The following is an 11,423-nucleotide window of genomic DNA, read 5'->3' on the forward strand; positions in this document are numbered from 1 at the left end:
CTAGAAGAGGTTCGTCTTCAGACTGGCTGGCCCTTTCTTCAGATTTGATGCCTGTAGACATTTTTTCTGTGGGGAAAGCTGAAAGAATTTGTTCACAAATACATACCAACTACATCCAATGATAAGCATTGTAACATATTACTGCAGCCTGCTCGGACATCTCCACTGAAATGCTAGTACGTGTGCAGCAGTCATTCCATACCTGACTGTACTGCTGCTGCCGGTGGTCATTTTGAACAGAATCAGTGATGGTCGATTGTCTCATTACTGGTCAGAATCCACATAGCTAGTGTATGCTCTTGTGTTGTTTTTTAGTGTGTGCTACCACAGGTGTTGTACAAGTGTTAGTGTGGGAATTTTTCGAGATATGATATCTCATAAATGACTCTCACTGGAATCCTGCAACAAATACCACTGACATTCTAATTTATCCTACTTTTAGTGTAGTAATGTTGATAGGCATTATTCCATTAAAAACATGTATGTTTGTACAAATACTTAGAAAATGTATTTTTTTATGCAGTCTGTTGACTGGCTAACAATACAAGCCCCTGACCACGAATTCGTTCTGTGAAAACTGCACACCAATAGCGCTTCCCTTTATTTTGACCTTCAGAGCCATTCTCAGGGGCTCGCTTTTCCTTTATACTTTGCTACAGTTTACATGCTAATGAGACTGTGATCTTGAGACAGTTACTATTTTGCAGACTGCCATATGCTGACATTTTTGGAGGAGTAAGTGCCATGACACGGGAGCAGTTCCAGAAAGTGAATGGCTTCAGCAACATGTTCTGGGGCTGGGGTGGTGAAGATGACGATATGTCAAATCGCATTCGTTTCCATGGGTACCACATCTCACGGTACCCAGCCAACATAGCACGCTACAAGATGCTCACACATCGAAAACAGCGTGCTAATCCTAAGCGCTACGAGTTCCTCAACACGGGTCGCCGTCGTTTTCGCACTGATGGGCTCAACAGCCTGCACTATGAATGTGAGCGGACTCTATTGTATCGCTCACACACACAGCTGCTTGTCCGCCTGCCATCGCCTACTGCACCCAGCTGATGGGCCGCCAACTTTGTGGGGCTTTGGCATGGCTGAAACTGGATACTTGGCTGTATGCCCATCAGTCATCACGTGAATGAGTCAGCACTTTTCTGATACCTGCACAACTGACTGGAAGTATTCTTGTGTAATCTCATCACATTATAAAACATCACATAATATTTCATGGTACAGTCAACATGTGTATCACTGAATCTAATGGGTGCTTCTTTCATTGAGTGGATTTGATGGAAAACTACTGGTTTTATGGGAAGGTTTGTCCCCTTCCCCTTGAATAATTTCCATCTATAAAGTTAGTTCATGTACTCGCCTGAAACTTTTGAAAAATATAATGCTACTATGTGTAATCACAATCTTTATCCCTTCATGTCTTGTTCATGTTTGTTTGAATTTGTAAGCTTGTACAACATTCTGAAATTTCATATAGTCTATGGGGAATGTTATTAATGAACAATATTGCCCCAAATTTGACTTTTATGGTGGATTTAAAATATCCAGCTTTTTAAATCAAACTAAGAAGAAGTCATCAGGTTATTTATGTTACAGTAATAGAATCTGTTAAGCTATTGGGTTGTGCGGATTTTGAGTTTAAATGAAATAACTCTATAGCTTTCTACTTTGTGTCTATTGCAGTGCAATAGTGTGCCGAGGATGTTCACCACAAAAAATAGTGCTTCATATTCTGTCAGATGAATGTTTAATGGATAAGCTATTGAATTCATGAGACTGCCATACCTCGCAGTTGTTAGTAAAACATTAATTATTAACTGCCACATTTATACTGCATGGTGCTATAGTCTCATCAGTGATAAACCTCTGGACTGGTGTTGTTGAGACAGGTTGTGGTCAGTTGTAATGTGTCGCATAGTGGTGCTGAATTTGTCGCCAAATTTTCTGTGTACCAAAAAAACTGTTATAGTTTTTCAATTGATTATGTGTAGTAATATTAGCATCTACCAGTGAGTAGCACAGATACAGAAACAGGAAGTAATATTATTGCTTTTGTGTATGTAACTCCTACATGAAGGATTGCTCTTTTGCAGCTGGCCTGTAAGAGCAAGTTTGAAGACATTAGAGTTTAGTCAAAGTCCTTGAGAACTGTTCAGGAACTGAGATGAGAATCTCCACTGTGTCAGCTTAAGAGTATGATTGTGTAGTATAGAGGTTTTGCTAATATTTTCAGTTAGTGTACTGTGGAAGTGCTGTTTAATCTGCAACTGTTTATTGTCAGTGTGAATATATGTGCCTTACAATTGTATGTTGGTTCTGGCAGTTTACACATTCCAAATCAGTTCTGCACAAAATATGAAAAACTATTGATATTAATATGATTTTCTTGTTAGAGCATAATTGCTACCTTCCATAACCTAAAGAAGATTGGTCTGTGAAACTGCTGAGAATATAATTGTTAGGTAATGTTGATGTAATTGCAATGCAGGCAGTATGTAACAAAGCATGTGCAAATATTTGTGGTAGAATGTATGTAGTTGAATTTCAAAAACTAGTCGGAGTGATTGAATGGTACATATCATTTCTGTTGCTTGTTCTACAGATTTTCTTTCTTGTGTGTGTTGTCCATCTATATTCCTATTCAACTGAGTATCCCATTGGGACCAGTTCATTGTTTTTGTTGTTAAAATGTTCAAAATTTGTCATCTAATAATTATAAAAAAAATTAGAGGCCTGCATATTCTTGTGATTTTTGTGATATTTTATTTTTATGTGATGGTAAATATCTGTGATTAATAGTGGTTAGGGAGATAGAACAGTTAGAAATTTTTTCTAAGAATTTTATGTGTGAAACTCTATTGTTAATCAGATGAATAGCGTGTGGTATCAAAATTATGAACTTTACTTACAATAAACAATTAAGAAACAGGAAAGATTTTCTTCTGAAAATGAGGAGCTTACATATTTACACGTGTTCCAGATAAAATAATTGTTTCATAAGTAACAGGGATATTTTGTCAATAAATTTTAATTTTAATTGGAATAATATCAGAACTATTTTTTTAAAGGTGTTGATAGTAAGCATTTGACATCTGTAAAAAGTTGATACTGAAGTTGTATGACATGTTTGAGAATTCGTCAAGAGGTTAAGTGCAGTAGGCTGGAAGAGTGAGAAATCCAGCTTCTGTGTGAATGAGTTGTAGAAAGCTAAACATTGTCTCATATAACTTTTCTCACTACTCATTCGGTACACAGGATGATGTGCTGAACTTCCCTTGTAGTCAGAGCAGAAAAGTAAACACAAAATTATTGGCCCAAAAATATTTATATCTTGTAAATTGGTCTTCTGATTTGTGGCAAATTATTTCTTAGAGGAAATAAAATAGAAACATACTACAATATTATGTAAGAAAAACAATTCTTCTCATGTCATTGAAATAAATTCATATTTATGAGCCTTAAAAGTAAAATTGTTAACATGACCCTATGCTATTGTAGATTCCAGCTCTCCTCTCTCTCTCTCTCTCTCTCTCTCTCTCTCTCTCTCTCTCTCTCTCTCTCTCTCTCTCTCTCTCTCTGCAGGCAGGGATCACATGAATGGTGAATGATTTGAAACAGTCAACAATCAATGAACTATTAATAAAAGGAGGCAATTGCTATAAATGTGAAACTGCTCTTCTCCCAGTTGTGCATTATTCAGTTAATGTTTACACAGGATATACATACCACTTACCAGGCTCCCTTTTTTAGCAAATAGAGAACTATAAAAATTGCAGCAGACAGCAGTAGAGGGGGGAAAAACTTTGAACATGCCCAGTGGAAATTCTTAACAAAGTGTAACATCACAGTGAAATCAAAGCAGTCTTCCAGTTTTAAACAGAGTGAACAGGTATTACAGATCCCTTAAAAAGTAACAGGTGGTATGCAGTAATAATTTTTGTTTTGAATTAGTCAGTTTATATTATGCTTCTCATTGGAATCTAATGAGAAAGTATGGTCATAAAACAGTCACATGTTATAATAATAATTTCCATTACTGTTTGTTGTGAACATTCATTTCAGTATATTTGATTTAGCTAGGTTTCCTGCTGAAATTTACACTTCATAAATTTGTAAGGAGATGCTAAATGTATTATAGGACATTGTCTTCTGGATAAGTGCAGGGATATAATACATTTTTACAAGAGTTGTTTTGTAGGCTATATTTTAATATTAATTTTATTTCCTTTTAGTGTAACTGGAACAGTATATTTTTCAGGAATTGCCCATGTTGTCTTGCTTTATCTGAATGAATTTAACATTTTCTTCCAAACTGAAATCTGAATACAAAAAAGTTTCTAGGTATTGAAAAAAGTGAAAGTGCATTGTCGTATCACTGCATCATACTAAAATGCAAATGAGATGTCGGGGGGAAGGACGACGACAGAAGTGATGCAAATGTATTTCTCTCAATGCTCCTCCTTCCCCCTCCCCCACCCCCACTCCCCTCCCCCCACATCTGGCCACTTCTCTGAAAAAAAGAAAGACAGATGGACAGACATAACAAATTTCTGTGGACTTTGAATTTTGAAGGAGTAACAGACACTTCACTTCTTTGACACACTTAATTTATCAAACTAATTTATGATGCAGTATAAGTTCTTAAGATAAATTAAAATGTCAGTTACGTTCACAATAATAAGTTACTGTCACACAGATTCTAGCTACCAGTTTGTAATCAGATTTGTTTAAATCTAAAAACCAGTTAAAAATTCAGTTATGGTTGTTGATTAACGATAATAAAATTTTACATACCTGCATCATATTCACTTTGCTGTAGCATACTGCTAAGTAAAATATCATTTCATTAACATTGTAATTACCTGGAAGTTAGTCCATGTGCAATTTCAGGCATTAACAAAACATTTTTTTAATAATTATAAGGCTGCTTCATAAGTCAGAAAAAAGTTCCAGGTCAGTGAATGAAATTTCATCTATACATATTCAAAATGTAAATTATTATAAATACAAAATGAAGCTGGAGCATATGTAGCACCATTGCAACTCAAACTTTGTAAATAAATGAGCTGGAATGCTGTCAGATATATGCTGTTTAATTGCATATCATTCTAATTATATGAACAAACTGTTTTCTGTAAAATGTATGGCTTAGAAATATATATGAGGAGGGACTACTCTCCAACATTTCAAGAGTTTCCTTTTCCCTTTCACTTACTTCTGAAGACTTCTTTTTAAAAACATTGTGTTATTATGTACAAAAGTCTTTGTTAGTGTTAGGAGGCAGAATATTTGTTACTTTCATATCTATAGAATAATTTAATGGAATAAAACAGCCATTGAAATCGAACTTTTAAATCTACAAAAGCAGGCCGTATGTTAGAAAGGAAAAGTAGATTAGAAATACTGTGATTCATAGAGAGACAAGATGTTGGAGAGTACTAAGTAAAACAAGAAATTAGAGTATTTGATGCATTCTCTTTTATGTCTGGTTATCTTTTCAACTAACTGTTTCTTTTGCAGATGTTGCCACTGTCACATTCTGTTAGTGAAAGTTTTAGATTTGAAAAGTCTCCCTTTTTTTTTACTGCTTCATCAAATAAGACAAAAATACAGACTTCATACAAGTCTCTAATATTAGTTACTTTGTGGGGCCACTGAGTGTCATTTGGCATATGGCTCATTCAAAAACTATATCGAACCTTGTACTTTGTACCATCTTTCTTTTTGAATGTAAGCAAATTTTATTAACGTTATTTACTATATTATCACTTCTCAAATGCCATACATAATTTTTGAGGTTAAAACTGCTTCTGATATTTACCTGTCAGTGACACAAACCATTGTGTGGGAACTAGGAATAGAGCTTCAGGACTCCAAAACTAGTCGTGCAATGAAGGGAAAACATTCAAACCTCAAGTGAATTTTCAGTCTAATCAGCTGACTCGTTAGTTTCTTACCAGTATGTCATCAGTTTATCATTTTGCTTTACTTGTTGTTTCTTGCTAAAAGGAAATGGCATGAAAGGTCAATGTAACAGAAAAGGAAACACCTTCTTCTATTTCTTCTTCTACATTTGCTTCTGCTTCATCTTCTTTTACTTCTGCTTCTTTTACCTCTGCTTCTGCTTCTTTTACCTCTGCTTCTGCTTCTTTTACCTCTGCTTCTGCTTCTTTTACTTCTGCTTCCGCTTCTTTTACTTCTGCTTCTGCTTCTTTTACTTCTGCTTCTGCTTCTTTTACTTCTGCTTCTGCTTCTTTTACTTCTGCTTCTGCTTCTTTTACTTCTGCTTCTGCTTCTTTTACTTCTGCTGCTGCTACTTTTGCTGCTGCTGCTGCTGCTGCTGCTGCTGCTGCTACTTTTGCTGCTGCTGCTGCTGCTGCTGCTTCTTCTGCTTCTGCTGCTTCTGCTGCTGCTGCTGCTGCTGCTGCTACTTTTGCTTCTGCTGCTGCTGCTGCTGCTACTTTTGCTTCTGCTGCTGCTGCTGCTGCTGCTGCTGCTGCTGCTACTTTTGCTTCTGCTGCTGCTGCTGCTGCTGCTGCTGCTGCTACTACTTCTTTTGCTTCTGCTTCTGCTGCTGCTGCTGCTGCTGCTGCTACTTTTGCTTCTGCTGCTGCTGCTGCTGCTGCTACTACTTTTGCTTCTTCTGCTGCTGCTGCTGCTGCTGCTGCTGCTGCTGCTACGTCTGCTGCTGCTGCTGCTGCTGCTGCTGCTGCTACGTCTGCTGCTACTTTTGCTTCTGCTGCTACTTCTACTTTTACTTTTGCTTTTGCTTCTGCTGCTGCTTCTACTTTTACTTTTGCTTTTGCTTCTGCTGCTGCTTCTACTTTTACTTTTGCTTTTGCTTCTGCTGCTGCTTCTACTTTTACTTTTGCTTTTGCTTCTGCTGCTGCTTCTACTTTTACTTTTGCTTTTGCTTCTGCTGCTGCTTCTACTTTTACTTTTGCTTTTGCTTCTGCTGCTGCTTCTACTTTTACTTTTGCTTTTGCTTCTGCTGCTGCTTCTACTTTTACTTTTGCTTTTGCTTCTGCTGCTGCTTCTACTTTTACTTTTGCTTTTGCTTCTGCTGCTGCTTCTACTTTTACTTTTGCTTTTGCTTCTGCTGCTACTTCTACTTTTGCTTGTACTTGTCCTCTTTCTTGTGCTGTCATCCCATAGCTATTAGGAGTTGGCACGGTTTTAAGAGGTGGCTGGATGCTCTTCCTGTTGCAACACTGTTCTCTCCTGTGGCACCCCCCCCCCACCCCCACCCCCACCCCCACCCCTACTGCAAGTCTTGTGTCCGAACTTGTAGCTTCATTCTGCCTGTGCTTCTCTGCTTATCTTCAAAACTCCAAATAAGCTCTCCTGCACACCTTACTGCTCACCTGGCATCGATGGATACCCGCCAACACAGAGTGAGCAACTTTCAAGTAAAATTTCTCCCTGTACAGGACTATACATAATGGATGTAAGAGTATAGATTGTATACACGTAGTTGATGACATTTGGAAGTTTGGGTGTGGCTGCGAGTTGTGCTCAAATAGCCAAATGGTAAGGGGATTGCTTGTTATAAAAGAGGGAAATTAAAGTTTGAGTCCCAGTCTGGCACAAATTTTCATTGTTGTTATTCTGTTGTACAGCTGATGGTTGTCCATATTCACAACTGTGAATGCATTTCGTGTATTTGGTGTAAAAATGGCCTAGTTTTGTTATAGATTTTTCGAAACCTCTGCTATACAGTGAAAGGTCCCTTCAAATGACTAGTATAAAATATCACCACTTTTCATGGGGTCTACATAAAACATCTGAAATTCTATGTTCTGCATTCCTTTTAAAAATTCTCTCTCTTTATATTTCTTATTGATTCGGGTTTTTCCCATCTATTCCCTGTGTATTGCATGTGAGGTGGGGTTCCATGAATAATTTATGCTTTTCTAAAATTTGAGATTTATTTCTATCATCTTTGATTGATCTCTACTAATATGTGGTTTCTTGCTAACTTTGTCTTCCTTAAGTATCAGTTACAATACCTTTTCTCATTAATCACACTTTTATGACTTAAATCTTTTTGTTTATCTTAACTTGCATGGTACAGCTGTTTCATACTTACATCAAATGGCTTCTTCAAAGCTTTGTTTTCCAGGTATGACACCTAATTAAAAGAAATGGCAAGACATTTTAACTGCATTGAGATCTTACCTGTTTTCCTGTGAACCTGTAACCTAAGATCACTACCAGTTTACAGCCACATCGTATATCCAATGTTGTTATGTTATACACTGTTCCATTGTCCAGTAAACTCATTGATTTGTAACTTTGAAGTTACAAAGGATGTGGATTTATATTTATGGACCTCCAACATGCTGAAGCTGAAATAGGACCACAACATTTTCTTTATTGATAAAAATGGTTGGAATTTCATCATAAGTTGTATTGAGAAGTGTCCTTCATTTACTGGTGGTGACTCGTTTGACGTCATGTCCATTCTCAAACCATCTGTCTTTGTAAGAAATTAAGTACAGTCAAGTATGGAATAGTCACAGCAGACAACCCAAATGGCAACACAAATAGTTTAACATACAGTAGGCAAGTTACAGTGTCTGTCACAGCAGATTGTCTGCAGTTGCTGTTCCAAATATGCTTACTGGTCTGTATTTCAATTGCTTACGAAGCTGGATGGTTTGAGAACAGACACTAAGTCCAAAACTAGTCACCACCCAGTAATAAAAGGTCCTTGTTAAAGTGTCGTTTGACAGCATTGGAGCCATTTATTTCAGTGTGAATTTAGTTTCTTGCTGAAAATCAAATAAAGTGTGTGGCCCAGGAAACACTGGGAATGACTAATAGCTGGGTGTTGTAGTGGTGTAAATACTTACCAAGTTAAAAACAGTTATTAATAATGGAATCCTGCAAACTGTAGAGCATAAGCATAATAAAAAAGAAGGAAATATTATTTGTGCTAGAATCCAACAAATGCATGCAGTCCACTGCAGTGCGCATTCCCTACTAGTGCTGTGCCTTGCATGCATTTACAGGCTTGGGATTTATTAAAAAATGACAAAGAAGTGACCATTAACAGCTGTCCACTGTGATGGAAATTACACTCTGCAGGGTTAATCTCTTACAGAAAATCCCTGGTCCTCAAAATAAACTTAATGTGATGAGGACACAGGAGCACAAAGTATAACAGCAGGGCTATGTCTAATTAACTAAATAAGCTAGAAGGGACAATAATGGAATAGGATAGCTGGGCACAAGTTCAGGATAATATTCATAAGTAAAATATGATAAGGACCGACACAAAAAACACCTGAAGCTAATATTAATTGTGCCAATTGACAAAAGGCAATACAAAACAGACAATTTAAAAAACACACAAACGGGTCTAAACAATTATGGAATATAGATGAGATACAGATGTCCAGCAAAATTAAACACTAGTGCAACCAGATAAAAAAATGATCACCCATGTAAACACAGCTTAACAATAATATAAGAGCACACCCTTCCAAACACACAAATCCTCGACAACTGAATGTATTACAACCAGACACACTTAGGCCTTCCAAAAAATTGGAAAATTCTGGACCCTCAAAACTGCCAGCACAGCTTGAAAGTGAGTCACAATCAGAATGCAAGCAACCGCACAACTGATGTTTTCATAAACCACCACTGGCACAACACACTTCTTGAGCCCCACTGCTCAGGAGCACATGCCACTGGTCATTAGCCACTTGGGTATTGTCAGCATGGCCTCCCCTAGAGCCAAGATGGTAATCACCATCAGCCCATCGTGAATTGGAACTGATATCAATGCTTTGATAAAATTTCCATGAGGTGCACCAGGCTGACCCATAGCTGGCCACTTGAATTTGTATCATTGCACGTACTGCTCACACCCATCCCTGCTCTTCCCACATTGTCCTTCCCCAATAGCTTTCCACAGACTGATTCGCATTTCTGGCCGAGGTTCCTTGCAGCTCAAATGTGGTGCCGCTTCGGGCAGCTCCCATGTGACCACAAGGCACAACTACAGGACATACCCATCACAAGTGAAGCCTGAAAACATGGGGAATGGTTATTCATGAGGATGTAGTGTTACAACATTGAGTGGTATCAGCAAGGAAATTGGACCATGAACTGGTTAAGACAGAATACATGCAATAACCTACAATCAGTGATGATGATTTGCAGAAAGTTAATTATGCTTCTATTAGTGTAAAAGTCGATCAAAAAGTGACAGGACTTTTTTTTTTTTAATTTTGCAGGCTTTAGGTATCCGATTTACAAATTTGTTCTTTATCTTGTTGACACACACATTCCTAATATGTGTTTGCATTTTTGGCTATTTTGAACATTTAGTTTATTGTTGACAGTCAAAAAGGTTGTGTGTTTTCAAGTGCTCAGTGAATTTTTACTTTCGCGAAACGTGTATCAAAGAATTTGCATTAAATTTTGCTTGAAAGGTGGAATTAAATGTAGCACCACATTTGAAATGGTGACTGTGTCTTTTGTCAAATCTACTATGAGCAAGTCAAGAGTTTGAGTGGTATGACAATGATCCAAATCTTCAAAAGAAGGTTGTAACAAGTGATGAAATGTGGGAATATGGGTATGACATTGAAACAAAGGCCTAGTTGCCCAGTAGAAATGCCCGAAGAGACGAGGAGAAAGAAAAAAAAATTGACAAATTCAATCACAAGTGAAGGTTCTTCTCAGTGTTTGCTCCAATTACAGAGTTCCTGCATTATGGTCATACAGTCAATGAGGAATACTACCTGGAAGTTATACGCTGTTTGTGTGAAGCAGTCCAAAGAAAACTACAAAAATCGTGGCCCAACCACTCATAGAAACTGGATCATGACGTTTCCACTTGCACCTCAATGCTTGTTTGTGATTTTTTCGCAAAAGCACAACTGTGTTATTGCCTCAGCTGCTGTATTTGCTGGATGTGGCCCCGTGCAAATTCTTTCTATTCTAAAAGCTGAAGAGAACTATGAATGTCATTTTACCTCCATTGATGATGTAAATACAGAATTGCTGGAGGAGCCAAACACCAATATGTAAAGTGAGTTCAAGAACTGCTTCCAAGATTGGAAAAAGCACTTGTATAAGTGTAGTATATCTGAGGAGTGATTACTTTTAAAGGGACAAAGATGAATTTGATGACTAGATAGAGATTATTTAATAAAAACAAAAATTTGTTACTTTTTGATCACACCTTGTATGTATTACAGAGCTCAAATCTCTCAAAAAAGTTAATTTAATGTACAAATGGACATGAACTGAGCAGAAGCACAATTTTTTTAAAAAATTGGTAAGTATCCAACAATATAAAACATTACTTTTCACAGAATGGTATTAATAAACTGTCATTACAGTTGTAGATATTGTAAGACATTCAAATTACCGTCCCTGTCTCGCTG

At 37.2% G+C, this 11,423-nt stretch overlaps 2 protein-coding genes across 4 annotated transcripts in view; one reads left to right on the forward strand and one right to left on the reverse strand.

Annotated features, from left to right (window-relative positions):
• Window positions 1–5,202, forward strand: part of LOC126458126 (beta-1,4-N-acetylgalactosaminyltransferase bre-4-like) — a 506,064-nt gene extending 500,862 nt beyond the window's left edge. For all 3 annotated transcript variants that reach the window (XM_050094962.1, XM_050094961.1, XM_050094960.1), the window contains one exon: window positions 708–5,202. In XM_050094962.1, coding sequence (XP_049950919.1) covers window positions 708–1,068 — 361 coding nt within the window. In that variant the 3' untranslated portion in view covers window positions 1,069–5,202. The remainder of the gene's footprint in view (window positions 1–707) is intronic.
• Window positions 4,391–7,166, reverse strand: LOC126456460 (tol-Pal system protein TolA-like). The gene is made up of 2 exons (XM_050092209.1): window positions 6,735–7,166; window positions 4,391–4,528 (listed from the first exon to the last, which is right to left on the reverse strand). Exons 1-2 carry the CDS (start codon window positions 7,164–7,166, stop codon window positions 4,391–4,393), a joined length of 570 nt encoding a protein of 189 aa, XP_049948166.1.
• Window positions 7,167–11,423: the final 4,257 nt, after the last annotated feature.

This window comes from Schistocerca serialis, chromosome 2 (genome assembly GCF_023864345.2).
Source record: "Schistocerca serialis cubense isolate TAMUIC-IGC-003099 chromosome 2, iqSchSeri2.2, whole genome shotgun sequence".
In the NCBI taxonomy this organism is placed as follows: domain Eukaryota; kingdom Metazoa; phylum Arthropoda; class Insecta; order Orthoptera; family Acrididae; genus Schistocerca; species Schistocerca serialis.